General features: G+C 40.3%; 1 protein-coding gene across 8 annotated transcripts in view; it reads left to right on the top strand.

The window, feature by feature from the left end:
• Positions 1 to 24,575, top strand: part of PATJ (PATJ crumbs cell polarity complex component) — a 210,404-nt gene that overhangs the window by 9,499 nt on the left and 176,330 nt on the right. For 4 of the 8 annotated variants that reach the window (XM_043552634.1, XM_027821512.3, XM_043552635.1 and 1 more), the window contains 11 exons: positions 226 to 282; positions 371 to 537; positions 2,287 to 2,481; positions 4,074 to 4,213; positions 5,736 to 5,931; positions 7,473 to 7,601; positions 9,718 to 9,930; positions 13,488 to 13,587; positions 14,528 to 14,616; positions 15,925 to 16,066; positions 16,369 to 16,503. In XM_043552634.1, the coding sequence (XP_043408569.1) occupies positions 261 to 282; positions 371 to 537; positions 2,287 to 2,481; positions 4,074 to 4,213; positions 5,736 to 5,931; positions 7,473 to 7,601; positions 9,718 to 9,930; positions 13,488 to 13,587; positions 14,528 to 14,616; positions 15,925 to 16,066; positions 16,369 to 16,503 (1,528 nt within the window). In that variant the 5' untranslated portion in view covers positions 226 to 260. Of the gene's footprint in view, positions 1 to 225; positions 283 to 370; positions 538 to 2,286; positions 2,482 to 4,073; positions 4,214 to 5,735; positions 5,932 to 7,472; positions 7,602 to 9,717; positions 9,931 to 13,487; positions 13,588 to 14,524; positions 14,617 to 15,924; positions 16,067 to 16,368; positions 16,504 to 24,575 lie in introns of all 8 variants that reach the window. The other 4 variants (XM_037906549.2, XM_027821510.3, XM_027821507.3 and 1 more) reach the window with 1 other exon arrangement.

The raw sequence follows: 24,575 nt of genomic DNA, 5'->3' as shown, positions 1-24,575 counted from the left end.
TAAACAATACTGTAAGTGAAGTAAACACAATGAAAAAATAGAAGTTTATCCTCTAATATCGATTATAGTAATCTTACATGTTACTTATAGAAATGATACAGTAAAATAAATTTTTTTTTTTTTGAGTTGACTCTGTCTCTTAAGCAATCTGCTGGAAGGTATAACTTAGTTTACACTTGGTTTCTAAGTCGATTTATTTATTTATTTATTTTTAACATCATCTAGATTATTCTGACTGATTCCAAAGAGATCAATTCACCATGCCTGAAAATCCTGCCTCAGGTAGATGTTTTAAGAATAATTATCTTTGTTGAGTAGTAAGAGAATTATGAGCCAGAATTCTAATCTGTATTATTTTGGGATGTATCAGATAAGCAGCAGGTGCTACAAATTCTTGATCGACTGCAAATGAAACTGCGAGAGAGAGGGGAGACTTCACAGAATGAAAATCTGACTATTTTATGTAACACACTCAGAAGCCCTTTGTTTAATCAGATACTGACCCTTCAGCAGTCCATCAAGCAACTGAAGGAGCAAGTAAGTTGAAAGTTACCTTTTTTGGCTATTCTATTGGCTATATTTATTTAGGAATTTAAATTATGGTATGTAGGCGTGTGTCACTGGGGATGCTGCCATTTGGCTTTATAAACTGTGACTGGGGTGATTGAATGTTCTGTTTTCCACCACGTTGGTATTTAACCGGGCTATGGCTCCGATAACTGGAGGATCCGAGTGCCTGGCATGCTCACCTACACACCCAGTTCAAGTCATAGGGCTAGTTGAACCAGGCACATGAACTTTAAAATCAGGAATTAATTCTGCATGCCCTGGGTGCCAGTGAGCTCTGCAGGTGTCCTGTCTTATCCATATGGCTGTAGAAGACAATTTTACCTGTAAATGCAAATACATCTAGGAGCACAGTGTGTGGCAAGTGCATAATGAATGAATACCTGGAATATTCAGAATCAGTATTCAACAAGTTGATTTTGTTCAGGTTCCTTTTAAATACACTTCTGAACGAGAGAACTCTTTCTCCTGCTTGGCATGTCAACATTTGTAATTCCTAGGGGAAAGCCTCTGCATTTGTTAGTTGACTGGTGTTGCTATATATTGCATTCCAGCTCCTAGCAATTATAGTATGTGCAATCTGTTGCTTGTGGACCAGGCCCAACCAGGGGGAACACGGGAAATGTGTGGCCTGTGAACTGGAGAAAGCACAAGTGGCTCTTCTGCTGTTTATTCGTCTTTCCTGAGCACTTGAGCGGTAACACGCTTTGACTGAAATAACTGAATAGAGGAAGGATCATGAGACCTGGGATAAAATTTTTAGAAGTGCCTAGGTGTCTTAGCATAAGCCCTGTTGACTTTCAGTGAGACTTAAGTCAGGTCTATATTACAAACTATTACGAGCATAGCTATATTGATCAGGAGTACGATGAGATGTGATTTGTGACCGCCATAGCTGCGCCAGCAAAGGCCCCTTGTGTAGATGCAATCATACTGGCAAAATTGTGCTTTTGCCAGGATAGTTATACTGGCAGATAAGCCAGTATAGTTTAGTTGGCTCAGTTTTGCCACTATAAGCTGTGTCCACACTAGGCTATAGAAAGACTGGCAAAGCCTTCCAAGTGTAGACCTGGCCTTAGGTACCGAAGTCTCTTTTGAACATGGGACTTAGGCCTATGTGACCAAAGTGCATTTGAAAATTTAACTTGTAGTCTGAAGGCTATTTTGACACTCCTTCCACATGTGTTTAGATCCTGGGGAGGAGAGGGGGAAAACAGGAGAGTAGGAAAAGACAAGAAAGAGGGATGTAATGCATATAGGGAGAATGAAATGGAAGGAAACGGAGAGAATATTTTTTCATTTAAAAAATAGCTGAAACATGGAGGGATTGTATTTTTTTTTTTTTTTAATTCTTTTTTAATACCAAAGGAACTGTGTTTTGGCTAGTGCTGCTGTCATGCTGCATTTCTTCTTCTGTCTCCAGCTGATTCAGCATTCTTTCTGCTTCTTTTTCTTTTCCTCCTGTTTTTATTTTGTGCACAAATTAGATGTCATCCCTTAGTATGTGCCTGTTCTTGTTAGTCCTTTCACACACTTGGTGAAATAGTTTAGGCAATCCTGATGTACGTACTAGGTATTAATATTCTGATTTAAAATCCTGATAAATTGTTTATATGGCTGGTTTTGTACAAAATCTTATACCTGCAAATCTGTTTTTATATTGGATTTTTACTTTTGCAGGATGGTATTTGACTAAGTATTTCTGCTTGTTTTTAACAGCTCAATTACATGCCTTCAGACCGTTCAGTGGACTTTGATTTTACTAAGAGAGGGTTACTAGTATTTGATGCTGACAGATCCATTGCTAATGGGAATGTGTATATGGCGTGTAATTCATCTGGACCCAGAGTAGATCCACTCACTCCAAAACTAGGAGCTGATGAATTAAACATGATGATCCAACAGATGGCAAAGGTAAAGTCCTGTCATCGCCAGTGTGTTTAAACTTATTTTCAACAAATGTCAATTCTTTTGCATACATTGTGTTGCAATAGATTGCCAAACATAACTTTCTGTACTGTGTCTGGAGGAGTGGTGTCTTATAACTCAGTAAGAGAGTAGAGTTGGTTGGGATTCCCTCCTCCCACACACACCGCCTTCCCCCCCCCCCCCCCCCGATGGAAAAACTTTGACAAGAATGGAAAATATTTTACTTGACTTTTTTTTTCTTATAATCAATACCCCAAAACAGAAAATGTTCAGTTGGCAAAAACCATAATTATTTTCCCCATTGATGAAATTTCATGGGAAATAGATGTTTCCAGAAAAAATTTCAGTTTTGAATTTTACCTGCTGAATAGGAGAGGTATAAACCGTGGAAGTGATTAAAAACATTGTATATACCCCTTAATTTAATTTGAATACAACTTGATTTTAAAACCTAGTCAGACTGATACTAACTTCATGAACATAGACGGTGTAGCACGGGTGGCCAACCTGACCCTGAGAAGGAGCGAGAATTTACCGATGTACTTTGCCAAAGAGCCACAATAATATGTCAGCAGCCCCCCATGAGCTTCCCTCCCTCCTCGCACCTCCCGATCAGCTGTTTCTTGGCATGCAGGAGGCTCGGAGGGGGAGTGGGAGGAGCGAGGGAATAGCAGGCTCAGGGGAGGGGTGGGAAGGGGTGGAGTGGGGGCAGGACCTGTGGCAGAGCCAGGGGTTGAGCAATGAGCACCTCCCAGCATGTTGGAAAGTTGGCGCCTGTAGCTCCAGCCCCAGGGTCGGTGCCTACACAAGGAGCCGCAAGGGGCTCTGGAGCCACAGGTTGGCCACCCCTGGTGTAGCATATTAGTGTAGCAGAGCCATTATTGTACAGGCACAGGGATCCAACCATGTAGGACTGTGCCTATCCTATGCATTTAGAACTGGGCATTATTTTCATAAGTTGGGTTAATTGGTTAGCCATTCCTGTTTATATTAAATATTGACTACCTTAATGTAACTGTAGTGTTTTACAAGCTAAATCTTTTACTGGTTGAGTTAAAGACTGAACGTTATTTTAAATAAAACAGATGTGATTAAAGTATTTTTTTCATGGGTATTTTATACTAGTAAATGCACCCAGAAACTCTGTACTAGAGGGAAAAATATATGTATTTAAAAACCATAGCCTTTGAATGCCGAGCTAAAAACTAACCCTTTTTAAAGCAAAAAGCAGCCAAAAGACAAGTTATTTGCTTTAGTTATGCAATGTTTCCAGAAATTCTAAATAAACTGCATTAATCAGCATTTTGTACATACTTTTTGTCCAGTTTGGAATTCATCTCATAATGTGAATGAAGTGTGAAAGCAGCTCTTAAATTTCCTGAGGGTTCAGAACCTTGGGCTGCCTGTATATACTGCATTCTGTTATATGAAAAATAAATAGGAGAGGTTTATAGAAGTAACATATGTTCAAAATTCTGAATTTTTTTTTAAAGAAGGGGAGAGACTAGTTCTTCTTGTACTCATAAATTTTAAACAAGATCATTCTACTGTGTTGCAAATTAACTTTTTTTTATTAGGGCAGGCAAATAGAATATATAGATATAGAAAAACCATCTGTTGGAGGTCTTGGTTTTAGTGTGATTGCCCTTAAAAATCAAACCGTGGGAGAAGCTGGTATCTTTGTCAAGGAAATCCAGCCAGGAAGCATAGCTGCCAGGTAAGAATATGAAGATTTGTGTTTTATTAACCTTTATTTTTAAAAATCCCCCTTCAGAAGTGTAGCAAAATTATGATTTTGCATGTTTAAAAAAATAATTGCAAGAAAAACACTGGCTAAGATTTAAAAAATGACTAATAATTTTGGGTATGCAGTGTTGTTGTAGATGTGTTGTCCCAGGATATTAGAGACACAAGGTGGGTGAGGTAATATCTTTTATTGGACCAACTTCTTTTGGAGAGAGAGAGGCAAGCTTTCTGAGCTTATACAGAGCTCTTCTCTGGTCTGGGAAATTAACTCAAGAGTGTCACAGCTACAGCAGATGAAACCACATTCTTGATCGTTACGTTGATTTCTGATCATGAAATCATTCCCCAGACAACCTCAGGAGATACTCTACAACCTCATCCCCCAGAGACCTTCTACATGGTTCCCAAGATACATAAACAAGAGAACCCAGGCAGACCCATCCTATCTGGCCACAGCATCTTACTGAAGGAATATTGAGACTTATAGAAACCATCTTCAAATCACTCACCACACAAAGGACCAGCTTCCTCCAGGATACAACCAACTTCCTCCAGAAACTCCGCTACATTCACAACATCCCTTACAGTGACAGCATTGCTGCCTGCCTCACATATTTACAAGATAATGCCAACCCTCAGATATCCACCCCAAACACATCATCAAATTCATCCTCACACATAATTTAACATTCAACAACAAACACATTGCCAAACCATGGGTATAGTCAAGGTACTAGGATGGCTCCAATATACCAATCTCTTCATTGGCCACCTTGAAGAAGAATTTCTGGAGAGATGCACTACGAAACCAGTGATATGCCTGATGGTCTGTCCAGAGGATGAAAATATCTAAACTCCCTCAGATTTCCACCACAACTTCAATAATCACGACCCATCCATTCTACTTGCTAGTGTGGGAGTGTTCTAGAGCAGTGGTTTCCAAACTTTTGCACTGATGACCCCTTTCACATAGCATGTCTCTGAGTGTGACCCCCCCCCATAAATTAAAAACACTTTTTATATATTTAACACCATTATAAATGCTGGTTGCAAAGCAGGGTTTGGGGTGGAGGCTGACAGCTAGCGAACCCCCCCCCCCCCCCACGTAATAACCTTGTGACCCTCTGAGGGGTCCTGACCCCCAGTTTGAGAACCCCTGTTCTAGAGAATCAACTTCCTGGACTCCACAGACAACTATATATGAGACACCCACTGATCACCCCACCTACCATGGGAACACACTGAAAGATCTAGCAAGTGTATGTACCATAGTAGTGTTGCAACAAAAACCAATTTGTCTGGGTTATTAAATAGAATGTGGTGTGCACATAACTTGTATGCTAGTGGAGACAATGTAATAAATTAACATTTTTAATATAATTCACTTAATATTGCATTACGGTTTATTCTGAATGTTCATTTAGATGACAAAATTCTGTTACGTAGTCACATCTTTTTTTTTTTTTTTTTAATTCTTTTAATCTTTTATCAAGGGATCAAAGATTAAAGGAAAATGACCACATTTTGGCCATTAACCGCACCCCGTTGGATCAGAGCATTTCCCATCAGCAGGCTATTGCATTGCTCCAACAATCCACAGGATCTTTACATCTGGTTGTTGCTAGAGAGTCAGTCCAAAGAAACAGCGGAACCTCTGCTGTCTTAAGTGAAACAAATCCGCCTGAGACTGTGAGTTATGATACTGTCAAAAATCAGTTTTTGGAAGGTGTTAGTGCTCTCTAAACATATGAAAGGATTTTTACAGTTTTAACTATTTTTGTTTTACAGCAGCTAACTGTATGTGCTTTTTAATTGTGTCTAAGAATGCAGGTATTTCATTTTAAAGTTATCATGCCCTAAATATGATGATTCCATTGCAAAGCTGCATGAATTTGTTGTAAAATAGATATTGGGGTTTTTGTGAGGGAGTTGGAGTTGATGCTTTAGTCAATTGACCCATTCTCAGTAGTGGAGCCTGCTTACAGAGAGGCAGGGTAGGGCAATTTACAAATTCACCTAATGCAAAACATTTTACCTTGGGCAATTGGACTCTGGATATGACTTAAAAGAGGGTAGGCAGTGTTTACTTTCAGCAGTCTCCACTGATCAGAATATGATTAACTCCCCAAAGCAATGTCTTATTTAAATAAAGTGACGCATACATGCATCGTTGTGAGGGGAGCGTCTTGATTGCATGGTTAGTTTGCCAGTTTTTCATATCAATGTTCATATGTTGCTAGTCTCCACTGATTGTGAACCCACTAACTTTCTTGAGCGTGAGGGCTTATTGTATACTAGGTTATGTAATCTCACAGGTCCTGATAATTTAGTAGGGCCGCACACGCCTGAGAATGGGGTTTGCAATATTGTGATCTTAATTTGTTATATTGGAAGCTTTTTCAGAGGGATTTTTGTAGTACTGGATAATTATTTCCCTCATGAATATTGTAGAGCTAGTGAAATTTGAAGGTTTTAGTGGATAATCAATATTGTTTATTGCTCTGAAAATTTTAAAGAATTAAATTTTAACTGCTTTGTCATTAAAGCATTTGCACCAAACAGACTAACAAAATAAAACAGAAATATGTTTCTCTGTGGGGGGTCTTTAAACTTCCTTTATGATTTTTAACTGATCTTGGCCAAGATTTTCAGTATGCTAATAAATCCTTTATTCACAGAAGTCTTAAACCTGCCTGCTTTGCCTCATTTTGGTGTCTATGTAAGGTGCAAATAGGGCAGAGGAGTTCTCAGATTGTCTTGTATGCCACAAGGTTGCAGTGCAAAATAGCTTAGAGAGACGCTTCCAATTCAGTATGGCAAAATGTATATTGTGCTATTCATACAAAGTGTACTGGAGCTCTATTCAGCATGTAAGTAAAATAACAGAAGTAGGAAACTAGTCAAATATTAAACAAAAACTAGGCGAATGCAGACTTTTTCCCTCCCTATGGATTGCAGTAAACTTGATTTTCCAGAAATTAAAATGGTAGTCTTTACTATTGTAAGAAATCCTAAAATTGCCTTTATGTAGTCAAGAATGGTGTCTTATGAAAGTGAAAAAGCAAAATTTATGCAAAACCCATTGACTGACTGACCAAGACTCAATATGGCTCCAGTTGTATGTGGGGAAATTGCTCTGAATAAGATTATTAATAATTCCCAGCAGACATGAAAGCTGGAAATACTGATTATTAACTGAAATTAAAATTTCCCTCTTCTATTAATTGCAGATTCAGTGGGGCCATGTTGAAGAAGTTGAACTGATTAACGATGGCTCAGGATTAGGTTTTGGAATTGTAGGAGGAAAATCAAATGGTGTTGTTGTAAGGACTGTTGTTCCAGGCGGATTAGCAGATCGGGTAACTTGTTATTTTATGTCGCTTCTCATTTGGTTTTAAAGTACGATAACTTCTTTTGACAGTTCTAAAATAAACTAATATATGTAAACAAAAGGAGTCTGATAGCATCAAAGACTGAATGCCAATATATATATTGTATATAGAAATAAATACATGTTCAAGGTATGATGACTGATAAAAAGTCAACACTGGAACTGAGCTAAGTTACTTCTCCGGCATGGCATGGCTTTTATTGCATTCCAGATCAGACAGAAATATTAAAAGCTTGTCCAGCATTATAATTAGCATTCAATAAAATTTCAACCATTAGTCATCCGTGTTGGGACAGCTACTCTTAACAGACATGCAGATTCTGTATAGAATGTATAGATTTGGTTACAATTTTACAGGGGTCAACTCTGCAAACTCACATTCTCATGTCCATAATCCTTAATCATGCAGGTTGTGCCACTAAAGTAATTGGCACTTACTTGCGTGCAGGGCTGGCCTTATGAGTGAGCCATGTGGGCAACCGCCCAGGGTGCAGTGGTCAGGGGGGTGCTATAGTCAAGAGGCAAGGAGTGGATGGACCTGGGGTACAAAGCTGCAGAAGGGAGCTTGGGGAATGGCTGGGGGGAGGCAATGCAGCCCAGGCTTGATGTGGGATGGTAGGGGAGGCAGCGGGGGCCAGGGGTGCCAAAATACAAGTTCACCCAGGGCATCATTTCCCCAAGGCCAACCCAGTTGCATGAGTATATGTTCAAAGATCCAGTGCATGGGTTATTTATAAAGATTATTTATTTTTATGTGAAGAGGCTTGGGCCTGCGCAGAGCCCCACTGAAGTCAGTGATACCTACACAGGTGCACGGATTCATCTGTCTGGATCAGATTGCATCCTCGGGGTCTTAGTCTTTAAAGACCCAATCATGACCAGTACCAACTACCCTCAACTGAAGCATTTAACAGGGTTGGGATTTCAATGAGAGCTCACCTATGACTGGTTACTAACTGCTGCCCATAACCTTAGATGTGCAAAAAAGACATGTTGCATTTTAAAATATTAATGTAAGGCAAGAGGCAGTTTATAGCACATGCTCCAATTCAGAACAGAAATGAAAACTGGGTATTTGAAGAGCTGGAATGGAAAAAGTCAGCTGTTGCTTGAGAGCCTCCTCTATAAAACGGTTTGAAGTAATGAAAACATTTTCACTTACTGTGAAACACCTCTTTTGCTGTGAGGAACAAAATATTTTGGCTTCCAGTGACAGCTGTAAATTAAGATATTACTGTATCAGTTTCAATTAAACAAGAGGACCGATGCAGTTAAAAATGTGAAATATGGAGCACGTATATGCCAAAGCTCAATGAAGTAACACCAGTATTAATGTGCATGTTAGTTATTATGGGCGAAGTCCTCAGCTGGTATAAATCAGTGTACTTAAGTCAACAGGAATATGAAGATTTACACCAGCTGAGGCCATGGCCCTATGTATGTTTAGTATGGTTCTTTCTTACAGTAAAAATAACAGCTTGGGTCTCAATCCAACCTTTTTTGTTTGGTTGGTTTTTTTGGTTTGTTTTTTTTTTTTTTTAAATATGAGGAAAACTAGTCACGAGTGTAGTCCCGTTGCATTCAGTGGAGTTAGTCACTTGAGTAAAGGCTAGTCATGTGAGTAAGACCTGCAGGGTTGAGTTTTTAACATTTGAGCTGTTCAGGTTCTTCAAATAGCCCTAAATCAAAATGCTGTGCTTTGTATACCCTAAAATCCTCTTCTGCTATTGGATAGCATGGCTCTCAGAGAAGATCTCAGACTACAGGATTACAATACAGTGTCCACATTTGTTTCCCAGTAAATATGAAATTTAACCTTTTTCTGATTAATTGTACCATTAAGAGCTATATGGTTTTACTTTTTTTTTTAAATCAGTTTGCTGTAGAACTGCTAACTGCTGTGGAAAAAGCAATGGTTAATTGTGTTGGCATTTCCTTACGTTATTTGTTTTGCAGCATTGATTATTTTTTATGATATTTTCATGCACTAGCTGCCCCATGAAAATATACTACTCAATTTCAGTTCTGCAATGTAAAATTTTGGTCCAGTTATTAATTTTTTTTTAAATGTTCCATGTTTGAAGGATGGGAGACTTAGAACAGGAGATCACATCTTACAGATTGGAGGAACCAATGTACAAGGAATGATCAGTGAACAAGTTGCCCAAGTGCTGAGGAACTGTGGGAATTCTGTTAGGATGGTGGTCGCAAGAGATCCAGCGTGTGAGATTACTGTGACTCCACCAACCCCTGTGAGCTTGCCTGTTGGTGCATTACCCTTTCCTCCAGACAGGGGTGTAAGTATCTGACATTTCCTCACAATTCTTCAAATAAGTTCTGCTGTGGCTTACAGCCAGAAAGAGAGAGCACAGCGTTCACAAGTGCTAAAGAGTTTCAGACAGACTGCAACATATTTTGTTATTTGAGCTTCCAAATATCATACCATAGTATTAAATGATCCTTATTTTAGCCATCAGTTCAGCCTTTTGTAGTCTTCTACAGTACACTATAAATACCTATTATCTCAGGGCCAGACTGACCAGGGCAGTTTCAGTGTTGCAGAATTTATTACAAAGTGAGTGATTTGATTTAACGGGATCATAAACATTATCGATAAATGGAACGTTTAGATCTCCTTCCTAGCTTATTACATTCTTGCTCATCTCAGCTGATTTAAAAAATGATGACTTTTTCTTTCCTAAAATCCAGCATGCACTATGACCAGAACAGAATTATTCAGCACAGTGAGCTACTCCTCTTCATGAAACATAAGTGTAACATCTTCCTAGTCTACACAACTTTGATGGAAAATGTATTTTAAATATTTGAATCTTGTTTTAGCAAATCTCCTCCGGGTCATATCAAAGTTGCTTGGGTTTTTTTTGAAGTCATCCTCTTCAGTTTTGAGTAATTAAAATCAACAAATGCTACACTAAGTGTACAGTAAGTCTGGAAACATCAACAAAGCTGTGCTTGTACACCATCTGCTACTAATGCGCTAGTTAGATTTAGGTGTGGAATCTCTGAGTAGCCTTTTTCTTTCTTCTCTTGTTCTTGATTATAACTTGGAATCTGAGAGGAGCTGTTCTTTAAAACACAACCTATGTTTGCACTCTTTCCCACTGGACCAGGTTGCTCCAAAGGCATCTCTTAGCTTCTGGTGGGGGAGAGAACCTCACTTCTCTCTGGAGAGATCCTTCTCTCTGAAGATAGGTGGTGTTGAGCTATAATGGGGAACCGGGTTCAGTTCTCCTCTGAAGTGAGGTTGCAGTAATAGCAGAGGATTGGGGAATGGAAAGAGCCTACATTTCAAGTGGATGAGAATGGAAATGTTCCTACTTCCTCCTGTCTTCTCGTTTGCCCTCTCGAATTTTCCACCTCTTCAGGAGATACTAATGCAGCCAAGAAGACATTGATTAAATAAATGTCATCCTGAGTTCTTTGAGCTTGGTGTCTTGAAAGCGGGACATGTGTAGTGCTCTGAAAATGGGCATTTCCTAAAGAATCTATATAGCCACGTAGAATCACTTGCTGACTCTGTCACATTTTCCAAGACTATATATACAGCCTTAACTTTTCCTCCCCTAGCATATATTATTTTCACATTTCCTGTGTTAGAGACTGACCTTGCAGATTGACTTGTTCAGCAGATTGACTTGTTCCATAGATCAAGCTGCAGCAATCCTGCATGCTCTAGCTGCCGCAAGCCTTCTAAAATGTCCTCCTTTCTGCTGTTAGTTTTTGTACTGTTTTTTCCACCGCTTTGCAGGGTCTTTCAGGTTTCTGAGACATCTAGAAATAAACTCAGATATTGCTAGTCATGACATCTATTGCATTCTTTGTTGGCAGAACCCAGGCATTTAGATTGAAGAAGTATCTGGTCAATTTGCTGGTAGATTAGTCTTTGCAGAAATTGACAGCAGTAGCTAATCTGAATGTTTTTCCCTGCTTCATTTATTGTACTTGTTAAAGGCAAGTCACGAAAATCACTTTGCACCAAGAAATCTACTGCACAAGAAAGATAGCAATTTTTTACTACCAGAATCTCGTTCTACTCTGACTTCTGAGAAAGCATTTACTAGCTGAGAATTTTACAACGGCAAGATTTTTCCAGCTTTATGATTACCGCTTAAATCAGCAGAAATATGTCTTGAATTGCCAATTAGTTTGTTGTATATTAAACCACTAGTTTTGCATTAAGCTACCTCAGTTCTCTACCACAGTTTCTAAATCCACACTACTCTGTGTATATAAGGAAACAGAAAATCTCATACAGTTAGTCATGTGCAAGGCACATACCTACAACCTACCAATTTAGCCACAGCTCGGGAATGGGCTGTTATGTGTGGGATTGTGTGTCTATATTTCCCAGAATCCACCCGTTAAATCCATATTCTACTACTCCACTTCCAGTAACGTGCCATAGATGAATATTTTTGCAGAACTAGGAAATGCCATCAGTCATTCTGCGAAGTGCCTCTGGCACTAAGGTTTCTAGTGTTGCCTTTGAAGGAAAGGTCTTGGACTGTCAAAATGGCTCTGCATGGAGAGAAACAACCAAAGATCAAGTGAGCAAATGCATAATGGCGGATGGTGAGGGCCACTTCAGGGGACCAATCCATAAATTTCTCCTGGGATCAGATCATGTCTGAATACCTTATTTGATTGTGGTTAAGAAAACATTGAACAGATGATTCAGAAGCCAAAAGATAGTGCCAAGTTATGTACTATTCCATTCTTCTCTGTTCTTGTTTCCCTTATGATGAATCTTCTTATCTTTTTTTTAAGGTGTAAAGCTTTTTTAAAAATTCTCCAGATTTTCTCCCCACTCCCATGTTTTAACTTGTGTTCAGTGGAAGTGATTTTTTTTTTAATGTGGCTTTGACTTCCTGTTGTCACTTCACGTTCTAAACAAGTCCTTTGAAGCTTCCGCTTCTCTGTGCGGTCCGGTCCGGTCCAGTCCAAATCAGGATAGTAATCATTTCAAACTTGCCCTTAAATGTAATTAAGTAGATATGCATATGATTGATATAAAATTAAAGTGGTGTCTTGCACACCTAGCTTTGTCTTGAACACCATATTTTAAAATGTGCTATATGCGTTTGTTGGATATAATTACCAAAAAGTGCATATTGTGGTTTTTTTCCGGTAGCATCCACAGTATGTTTGGTGCTTTCCAAACATAGGAGTGTAATGATCTCTGTCCGAAGGAGCTCATGAGCATGTTTTACACTAAACAGAACAAGTGTGTGGTTTCTTTAATGATTATAAGGAATCAAAATATTTTCCATTAATAGGGTCTACGAGAAAAATAATTTTTGATAAAGCCAGGGGACTGAGAGCCAAGTATTTTCTCTCTTCCACTGTCATGGTGTCATGTACCTGAAGCAGTTCTCTATTCCCATCTCTAAATATTTAACATCGGGTTGACGTCATCAAAATATTAGTAATGCAGGCGCTAAAAAAATCCTATTTTTATAGGTGAAAAAATTAACCAATAGAGACTTTCCAAAGCACTTACTGTCTGACAATGGGTACTGTGATAAGCATGGTCCCTGGGCTGTATATGAATATTTTATGTATTTACAGATACTTGTTTCTGATATCATATATATTATATAGCCAAGATTTTCAAAAGTGGCTAGTGATTTTGGGTGCCCAAATTGACACCTTTATTTTCTATCCTCTGGAAGTGAGACCCCTTTTGAGGTGTCCGAAGTTGGTCTACCAAAATCACTGCTCACTTCTTCAAACCTTAGCCTGTAATTTTAAATGTTAGTGATATAACAGACTTTTTTTTTTTACTGTAATGTGGACATTCAGTTTTATAAACTGTATAATATTTTATTTCTAGGCTAACACTCTTTTTGATACCTATGATGTGGAGCTTACAAAAAAAGATGGACAAAGCCTTGGTATAACAATTGTTGGATATACTGGAACATCTGATGTAGGTGAGTTATACGCTGACTGATTATGAAAGACTAGAGCAGAGGTTTATCAAATGCCCAGACTGGCCTTATGTTTTTGCTGAAGTCTTTGATACACGCCACATAGCTCAACATGCACTTTCATTTCTTTAATGAGTTTGATGTCTGAGATTTGAAGACCTATTAGATTATCCAGTTCATCTCTCTGCCAGTGCAGGACTGTGAGCATCTCAACAGTGTTTAATGTGTGTGCCATCTTCACAAGGTGATCCTTTTTCAGCAGACAGCTATTTCATACTTTGCACTAGTGTCTGAGCTCTGGGAGCACACCAAAATATCTGTACGTAATTATGGGTTCACAGAGTGCTTTTGTCCAACTCTACACATGAGAAAGAAGGAAAGCTTTTTGTGATTTCTACATACCCTCTTAAAAAATATATCTATACAATAGAAAAGTGCATTTGTGTGAAATTTTTCACAAGGGACTTCTCTGATTTAAATTATTGAATTGCTAAAACTAAATGTAAGAGGATGAGCGAGGCCTTGATCCAGCAAAGCACTTAAGCACATGCTTCACTTCTAAGCATAAATACTCCTCTTGAAGTCAAATTCATCATATGTAAGTGATTTGGTGGATCAAAGCCTGTGTAGGCATGGAAGCTGACCTAACATAGAAAGGGCCTTTTCTGAGCAGGGTGAATCAAGTAGGGCAGTATAAGGGGGCTTGCATTGCTGCTCTTATCTTGAGTGCAGATTTTGAATCATAAATAACTACTAATTATGTGAGTGTTGTGATTTCAATGCTCATTTGTGACTAGGAGGAGGTGCAACTTCATTCCACTTGTGGTCCCAGGCCTCCACATGGTTCTTAAGCTCTAAATAAATGTGTGCTTAACAAAAGGCCCAAATTAGTGCTTTCATTTATTTATTCATTCATTGGTTTTTGTTTTATTTTTTAAAGCAGATTCTTCAGGGATCTTTGTGAAAAATATAATACCTGGCAGTGCTGCAGATCACAGTGGCCTTATACAAGTCCAGGACAAAATTATTGCTGTAAGTAAAATATTTCATTTGGATCTAATTTTGGAACTAGTGGTTATTTTACGTATATCTGGATTTTTAAAACACACTCTACTAGAGCTTGTTCTTCATTCATTCAGTGCTAAAGCACATCCCGTTTGTAAAAGAGAGGAACATTGGCAAATTTATGACTGTCAGCAAGAATTAGTATTTGAGCTTATAGCTCTGGTTTGCAGTGGTTAGATTATTAATGTACTGCCAAAAATGAGAGAGAATCGTAAATAGTAAAACAGGATAGATGTTTGGATTGAAGCATCTTAGAGCAGGGATCTTGACTTAGGGCCTGATTAAAGTACTGAGCATCTTCAGCTCCTGTTAAAATTAGTGGGATTTGAAGGTGCTTGAGACCTTGCAGAATTGTGTCCTTTATGCCCGTCTATAAGTATTTAACATTGGGTTGACGTCCTCAAAATATTATAACGCAGGCATTAAAAAAAATCCTATTTTTATAGGTGGAAAAAAATTAAAACCTGCTGGATAAATGTCAGGGCCACGTTAACATGAAATGGCTAACTTTGCATTCCTAATACAAGTAGGAATAACTCTATAAAGATTTCTTAACATGAAAAGAAAGATCTGACTTTTATAAAGTGCATATAAAATATTCGGGAGCAAATGTTTTGCAGATACAATGCCTAAACTGTCACAGCCTGTCCTCTCCCTCATTTGGTGCTCTCTTGTACTTACAGCTGCAGTTTTGTGTGCATAGTCTAGTCAAGGGTCAACAGAGCTTACCCACTTCTCATTTGGGGACTGTGGAGTCCAGGTTAGATTAGTCTACCCACTTTTTTTTTTTTTTAAACCACTATGCACTGATTGCATACATAGTTGTTTGCATATTTATGTGTGGAGGCTTGGTAGAGGTTGGCAGAAAACTTATGCTATGATCTGAACAGACTGTTAGTCTCTCAAACTCATCCAGGAAGCTCTATGCACAGTAGTGTGCGAGTTGCTGTCTGCACACAGTAACTCTGCTGAAAAGCAAACTTAATTTACGTTTCTGTAAATCTAGTAAAATTGCTGTTTTGTATTTGCCCATGCCTGCTATCAAGGAGACGTTTTTATTTTGTATTTTCTTTTAAGAATAAACTTTGAAGATGGCATTTATCTGATTATTTTGAAGTAGCTGAGTTAATGCAATTCTTCTTTTGCAAACGTTGCAGTCTGTGAGGGCCATTAGTATAACTGTTAGAGATGAGTTGCATTGTTGGTTTATATATCTCTGCGAATGTTAGAACTCGACCATAATCTGATGTCTATAATCTGCTGTTTCTGTACTAGGTTGATGGGATTAATGTTCAGGATTGCTCCAACCAAGAAGTGGTGGAGGCGCTGCGGCGCACTGGCCAGGTGGTGCACCTTACCTTGCTTCGACAGAAACCTCCTCATGCTTCTTTCTCTTCAGGAAGATCTTTAGAGCGAGGTAGTCCTTTTCCTCCCTTTGCCATTGGTTCATTTAATTTTTCTTCCAATTTATAATGACCAAAATAAACCGTTAGGGCCTGTTCCTGTGAGCTGCTGAGCAACCATAAATCTTGGGCTTAAGAATCTTCTGCAAAGAATCAGACCCTTTGATGTAGGGTGGAAGGGTGTGTGGGGAGTGAAGTGGAGTTGACAGCAAAGTTCCTGTAAACTGAACAAGGAAGCTGCTAGTGGATATTGGTTATCATATCATGTATGCTGTGTACTACCTGGCTGGCTTGAAAGTTTTTGGGATCTTTTCAGTGCAGCCAAATATGCCAACCTTAGTCCTGTCTGGAGCTGTAGAGACGGAAACTAATTTGGATAGTGAGACTGAGGAGGATCAAGAGGACAAAGATAACTTTGAAAATGAAAAGAAGCAAAATCTACACAAAATAGGTAGGTAAAACATCTTGCAGTTTTTTCTCTCCTCTCCTGTATATCTATTGACTTCTTGAAATTCATTTCTTTAACCTAATTTTCATAATGATGTGACAGTTTGGCTTCCTTTTCCTTGCACAATTTTAATTTTCTGCTCTTCAGTGCTTTTTTATTTAACTAAAACCAAAATTGCTGTGTTTTTTCTCATTTCCTTGCAAGAGATTTTTTTTTTTTTTTTTTAAGTACATGGGAAAGGTGCCAGATGGACAGCCCTATCACAGACCTTTGGCTCTGATTCTTAGAGATGTTGGGCACCTTTCTGGAGTGGACACAGATGTGATAGTGTGCAAACTGTGGCTGTGCAAGCTTCCCTTGACTATCCCATCAATGTGTCTCAACCCTGATCTGCATGACCTGCCTTTTGGGATGAGTTCAGACTCCACAGACATTCAGTCCCTGATCTACTTGTTCAGGGTAACAGCTGTGCTGTTGCTTTTTGGTATGTGGATACCTGCCCACTCTGAATTCGAAGAGTACGTCATCTCATATCTGACTGGCCACAGATGTACAGTGGCAATCCGTTTTTTGTCACTGTTAACTTGGGCTGAATTTGAATGGGTGACCAAGAGCTTAATGATATTTTCAGTCTAATTAAAAAGAGATTGCTAGATGAAGTAGGAAATCACTATCTAGGCAAGGGACATGGATTGCTACAGGGAACTTTAAACAAGCAGACAAAGGTACAATGTGACCTCATGGCTGGAAGTTAAAGCTAGACAAATTTTAAACTAGAAATAAGGCATTTGTAGGGGGTTTTGATGATTGGAACAGATTACCAATGGATGGGGTGGATTCTATATCCGTTGAAGTCTTTTTAAAATCAAAATTGCATGTCTTTCTAAAAGAGATGCTCTTATTTCCCTGCAAGTTATTGGTTTCAGTGCAGGAATTTCTGGGTGAAATTATATTGCTTATGTTAAAGAAATCAAACTAGATTATCATAATAGATTTTAAGATCAGAAGGAATTATTAAGTGTTTTTAAATCATAGGATTTTTCATCCTCAAAATCCCTGTATTTTTGGTAAATTTAATTGCATTCTAAAGACAACCTGGACATGGAGAAGAAAAATGGTAATTCAGATGTTCAATACTATGTGTCCTCGATTACACATGATGCTGCTGTAGCTATTTAGGTCCAAAATTAATCAATATAGTGACGGGTGTTTGAATTGGAACTTTTTTTTTTAAATGCATTTCACTGATGTCTACATGTATGATTAAAGTGTGAGTTGAAAGAGGGAACATTGCTTGGATTCACAGGAAAAAATGGTAAAATCGATAGAATTTGACTCAGGTTCTCAGTAACACCCACTAAAGGTTCATAATCAGGTGCATGTTCACTCTGATATTTTTTTAAAATGTCTCTGAATCTAAAATTGTATGCAAAACACCAAGTAGACAATGTAAAGCGCCCTCCTCCCACCCCCCAACTGAAGTCGGTAGAGTGCTGTGTGGGCACAGAGGTTTGCCCATGCAGAGCTCATTGCAAGGTTTGGGCCTAAAGTAAGAGATCACATGGCAAGTGATGGTAGAAAACACTGGAACGAAGGACAAAAGACAAATGTTACAGGAATAAAATCATGAATTTCCTTTTGGTTCGTAATGTAAGTCTTGAGGGGTTTGTAAATCTTTCTAAATATTTTTACTGTAGGTAAATATGAGGGTTTTTACCTATCATGGAAGAAATTCTCTTGAGTCAAGGACAAGGCACATGGACAGGTCAGGGGTTGCCAGGCATAGAGAGTTGTGTGAGAGAAGGCACAAAGAGTGAGGGTGAAGGCAACAAAGTGTAGTGGTTGATTCTGAAGCTTGTGCAGAACAGAGAAAGACAGTGAAGGGAGGGTGGGGGGGGAAAGCTGGACAGAGAAGTATGTGGAGGCAAAATTGTGTAGAATCATAGAATATCAGGGTTGGAAGGGACCTCATGAGGTCCTCTAGTTCAACCTTCTGCCCAAAGCAGGTCCAATTCCCAACTAAATCATCCCAGCCAGGGCTTTGTCAAGCCTGACCTTAAAAACTTCAAAGGAAGGAGATTCCACCACCTCCCTAGGTAATGCATTCCAGTGCTTCACCACCCTCCTAGTGAAAAAGTTTTTCCTAATATCCAACCTAAACCTCCCCCACTGCAACTTGAGACCATTACTCCTCGTTCTATCATCTGCTACCACTGAGAACAGTCTAGATCTATCCTCTTTGGAACCCCCTTTCAGGTAGTTGAAAGCAGCTATCAAATCCCCCCTCATTCTTCTTTTCCGCAGACTAAACAATCCCAGATCCCTTAGCCTCTCCTCATAAGTCATGTGTTCCGGTCCCCTAATAATTTTTGTTGCCCTCCGCTGGACGTTTTCCAGTTTTTCCACATCCTTCTTGTAGTGTGGGGCCCAAAACTGGACACAGTACTCCAGATGAGGCGTCACCAATGTCGAATAGAGGGGAACGATCACGTCTCTCGATCTGCTGGCAATGCCCCTACTTATACAGCCCAAAATGCCATTGGCCTTCTTGGCAACAAGGGCACACTGTTGACTCATATCCAGCTTCTCGTCCACTGTAACTCCTAGGTCCTTTTCTGCAGAACTGCTGCCTAGCCATTTGGTCCCTAGTCTGTAGTGGTGTGTGGGATTCTTCCATCCTAAGTGCAGTACTCTGCCCTTGTCCTTGTTGAACCTCATCATATTTCTTTTGGCCCAATCCTCTAATTTGTCTAGGTCCCTCTGTATCCGATCCCTACCCACCAGCATATCTACCTCTCCTCCCAGTTTAGTGTCATCTTCAAACTTGCTGAGGGTGCAATCCACACCATCCTCCAGATCATTAATGAAGATATTGATACTGGCCCCAGGACCGACCCTTGGGGCACTTCACTTGATACCGGCTGCCAACTAGACATGGAGCCATTGATCACTACCCGTTGAGCCTGACAATCTAGCCAGCTTTCTATGCACCTTGTAGTCCATTCATCCAGCCCATACCTCTTTAACTTGCTGGCAAGAATACTCTAGGAGACTGTATCAAAAGCTTTGCTAAAGTCAAGGAATAACACTTCCACTACTTTCCCCTCATCCACAGAGCCAGTTATCTCGTCATAGAAGGCAATTAGATTAGTCAGGCATGACTTGCCCTTGGTGAATCCATGCTGACTGTTCCTGATCACTTTCCTCTCCTCTAAGTGCTTCAGAATTGATTCCTTGAGGACCTGCTCCATGATTTTTCCAGGGACTGAGGTGAGGCTGACTGGCCTGTAGTTCCCAGGATCCTCCTTCTTCCCTTTTTTAAAGATGGGCACTACATTAGCCTTTTTCCAGTCATCCGGGACCTCACCCGATCGCCATGAGTTTTCAAAGATAATGGCCAATGACTCTGCAATCACATCCGCCAACTCCTTTAGCACTCTCGGATGCAGCGCATCTGGCCCCATGGACTTGTGCTCGTCCAGCTTTTGTAAATAGTCCCGAACCACTTCTTTCTCCACAGAGGACTGGTCACCACCTCCTCCCCATGCTGTGCTGCCCAGTGCAGTAGTCTGGGAGCTGACCTTGTTCGTGAAGACAGAGGCAAAAAAAGCATTGAGTACATTAGCTTTTTCCACATCCTCTGTCATTAGGTTGCCTCCTTCATTCAGTAAAGGGCCCATGCTTTCCTTGACTTTCTTCTTGTTGCTAACATACCTGAAGAAACCCTTCTTGTTACTCTTAACATCTCTTGCTAGCTGCAACTCCAAGTGTGATTTGGCCTTCCTGATTTCACTCCTGCATGCCTGAGCAATATTTTTATACTCTTCCCTGATCATTTGTCCAATCTTCCACTTCTTGTAAGCTTCTTTTTTGTGTTTAAGATCAGCAAGGATTTCACTGTTAAGCCAAGCTGGACGCCTGCCATATTTACTATTCTTTCAACACATCAGGATGGTTTGTCCCTGTAACCTCAATAAGGATTCTTTAAAATACAGCTAGCTCTCCTGGGCTCCTTTCCCCCTCATGTTGTTCTCCCAGGGGATCCTGCCCATCAGTTCCCTGAGGGAGTCAAAGTCTGCTTTTCTGAAGTCCAGGGTCCGTATCCTGCTGCTCTCCTTTCTTCCTTGTGTCAGGATCCTGAACTTGACCATCTCATTGTCACTGCCTCCCAGGTTCCCATCCACTTTTGCTTCCCCTACTAATTCTTCCCAGTTTGTGAGCAGCAGGTCAAGAAGAGCTCTGCCCCAATTGGTTCCTCCAGCACTTGCACCAGGGAATTGTCCCCTACACTTTCCAGAAACTTCCTGGATTGTCTGTGCACAGCTGTATTGCTCTCCCAGTAGATATCAGGGTGATTGAAGTCTCCCATAAGAACCAGAGCTGCGATCTAATAACTTCCGTTAATTGCCGGAAGAAAGCCTTGTCCACCTCATCCCCCTGGTCTGGTGGTCTATAGCAGACTCCCGCCATGACATCACCCTTGTTGCTCACACTTCTAAACTTAATCCAGAGACTCTCAGGTTTTTCTGCAGTTTCATACCGGAGCTCTGAGCAGTCATACTGCTCTCTTATATACAATGCAACTCCCCCCTGTCCTTCCTGAACAGTTTATATCCATCCATGACGGTACGCCAGTCATGTGAGTTATCCCACAAAGTCTCTGTTACTCCAATCACATCATAATTCCTTGACTATGCCAGGACTTCCAGTTCTCCCTGCTTGTTTCCCAGGCTTCTTGCATTTGTGTGTAGGCACTTGAGATAACTCGCTTATCGTCCCTCTTTCTCAGTATGAGGCAGGAGCCCTCCCCTCTTGTGCTCTCCTGCTCGTGCTTCCTCCCGGTATCTCACGTCCCCACTTACCTCAGGGCTTTGGTCTCCTTCCCCTGGTGAAACCTAGTTTAAAGCCCTCCTCACTAGGTTAGCCAGCCTGCTTGCGAAGATGCTCTTCCCTCTCTTCATTAAGTGGAGCCCGTCTCTGCCTAGTACTCCTCCTTCTTGGAACACCATCCCTTGGTCAAAGAATCCAAAGCCTTCTCTCTGACACCACCTGCGTAGCCATTCGTTGACTTCCACGATTCGACGGTCTCTACCCAGGCCTTTTCCTTGCATGGGGAGGATGGATAAGAACACCACTTGCGCCTCAAACTCTTTTATCCTTCTTCCCAGAGCCACGTAGTCTGCAGTGATCCGCTCAAGGTTCTTCTTGGCAGTATCATTGGTGCCCACGTGGAGAAGCAGGAAGGGGTAGCGATCCGAGGGCTTGATGAGTCTCGACAGTCTCTCCGTCACATCGTGAATCCTAGCTCCTGGCAAGCAGCAGACTTCTCGGTTTTCCCGGTCGGGGCAGCAGATAGATGACTCAGTCCCCCTTCTCTTGGGAGCGGTGGTCGTGGAACCCCCATCCCTAGGACAGTGCATCTCATGCCTTCCAATTGGCAGAGTCTCCTTCTGTTCCCTTCCCTCAGATGTATGATCTAGTCCACTCTAGGGCTTTGAAGGTGGCATATGATGCTGGCATATGGTGTGGAAGATTAAAGAAAGCTGTGAAGGGCTTTGACGAAGAGCTGGGCTGCAGGCATCATTGTAGGATGATATTTTGCAGTTGCATTTCAGATGGGTTTGAGAGTTGGAGAACAGGAGGTTGCAGTATTTAAGACATGAGGTAGTAAATCATGACGTTTTTCAGCGGTGGGAATGAAAAGGCATAGATGCATTTCTGGTTATGCTCGAGGGAAAAACAAGAGCATTTAGCGACTCTACTTATGTAGAGGAAAAGGAGTTGATGATGCCAAGGGACAGGGAAGGTGATAGAGTTGCTAAAATAATGGAGGAGAGAGGGAGGCTTATTTGAAGAAAGATGAGTACAGGTTTTGCCATACTAAGCTTGAGGTGGTGGCAGGACATCCATGAGGGAGAAGCCAGAGCGCGAGTTGCAGATAGAAGACTGAACAGGGGTAGTGCCTCTCTTTATCCATTTCTTTTCAGTAAGTACTTCTGTTCTGTACAAAGGCTGATCTGTAGTCTCTCAGCTCAGTGTCCTGGAATTTAAGCAGTGTAGGCATTATTGATGTTTCAGACAGGATAATGCAGTTAATCTGGTGATGCTGGGTTTATGAGTACTGTTACTTTTTGGACTTCTACAGACTAATGACAGTGGAATGGTTTTAAAACTGGGTAAAGCGATCTTTGGTATATAATGTCGTACAGCCCCTAATCAAGAGTCCTTGCTTGGTAGGACTTAATTTCCTTACAAAAGAAAAAAGGCTCAAGATACTCACATTTATCAGCTACAACGTGCTTTTTCATAACCTTGTATCTCTTTTGCTTGCCTAAAATTGAAAAGCATCCATTTTAGTTGGAAACTTTGTTCAGACTGAAACACTGTCCAAAATTTCAGCCCAGAACAGAATTTAATGGCCAGTTTAAATTACAAAAATGGCTGCCTAATTTGGAAATGCTGACAGGCTCTTAATTGTAATGGTGCTAAAGTAAACACTGCTAATTTAAGGCCCTGCCTAAACTCTGGAAGTGCCTTTTAAAAGTTAATGTAGAAGGTGTGTTTTATAAAACACAAACTATTTTCTTTTAGGCCCAATTGGGCTAAATTTTTATTAAATTTTCCTGAAGTGGTATTAAATAGTGATGCTGGCCCGCTAAACCATGTTTAAACAACTCTCTCATGATACATGGTTCAGGAAACAGTGTGCATGGGGCCTTAAACTTTCTGCTAGCAGACTAGAGAGGCAATTAACTTACAGCTGCATCTGTAAGTGTGAAGACTGGACGAGAGTGGTTGCTTGTTTAGTGCAGCAGTATATAAAACCTGAGGAGAGAATTATGAATCCAAACGTGGATAGAGAACAGCATGTAACATTAGGGAGGAAAAAGCTATTGGAGAAATCAAAAAGCTATGCTGTTTGAGAAATCTTTAATCCAACAGTTACAAAGTGAAGGACACATCGCTACATAGTGAGCATATGAGAAGGGGAGAAGAGAAGATCTGCAAGACAAAGAAAGAGGTCAGCGTTTGAAAATTCCAGGGATCCAGATCTTAGCCTATACTTAAAAGTTAGGCTGGCATAGTTACATTGGTCGGAGGTCTGAAAAAAACGCACCCTTGATCGACATAGTTATGTCATCCTACCTCCAGTGTAGGAGCAGCTGTGTTGACAGAAGAATGCTTCTGTCAACATAACTAACTTTGGTCGGGGAGGTGGTGTTCCTACACCAATGGGAAAAACCCCTATCATCGGTGTAGGCTGTGTCTATTCTACGGGGTTATACCAACAGAGCTATGCCTGTAAAGTCTCTGTAGTGTAAACACACCTCAAAAAAGGCGTTGTATTCCAGGAAACCTAGTAAGTAACTAGTAATACTAGTACGATGGGGAAGAAAAGCTACATCCGATGAAGTGAGCTGTAGCTCACGAAAGCTTATGCTCAAATAAATTGGTTAGTCTCTAAGGTGCCACTAGTACTCCTTTTCTTTTTACATGAAAGCAGAGAGTAAAGAGGTAAAGTTCTGAAGATATAGAATGTTACTGCTAATGCAAACCATTGCTGGGAAGCAATTCCATTTCTGAGGCCTTGTCTAGTATAGATAATATAGCATGTGCCACAAACTATGAAAAACCAACCCAGAGAAGTGACCAAAAAATGGGGGGGGGGGGAAGGAATCTCATGGTACTGGGTGAAGGCATTGGAATTAATATGCTTGAACCAAACCTCTAGATCCAAAATCTTTTAAATTTTCAGGAAGTTCTCTTTAATGGGCTGAGCCCCAAAAAATCAAATGAGGACATGTGAATTTCGGGATTGTTTTGAGGGTGGGGGAATGATCTTAATTTTCAGTTAACTGAACACATTTAAGAGTCTGATCCTGAGAGGTGTTGAGTGAGCATTCATGGTGGTCATAGAAGTGCATATCTGACTCCACTGGGAGTTTCAGATGTTCAGCGCTTTTCAGGTTGAGGCCATAATGTTGTAGCAGAAAAAGGGAGTTCATAGATTCATATATTATAAAGCCAGAAGGGACCATGAGTTTTTAAGCTAACTCTGGTTAAACTAACTGTCC

Source organism: Chelonia mydas, chromosome 8 (assembly GCF_015237465.2).
Source record: "Chelonia mydas isolate rCheMyd1 chromosome 8, rCheMyd1.pri.v2, whole genome shotgun sequence".
Taxonomy (NCBI): domain Eukaryota; kingdom Metazoa; phylum Chordata; order Testudines; family Cheloniidae; genus Chelonia; species Chelonia mydas.
The sequence above is the reverse complement of the archived record's forward strand: the minus strand, read 5'-3'. Positions and strand labels throughout refer to the sequence as shown.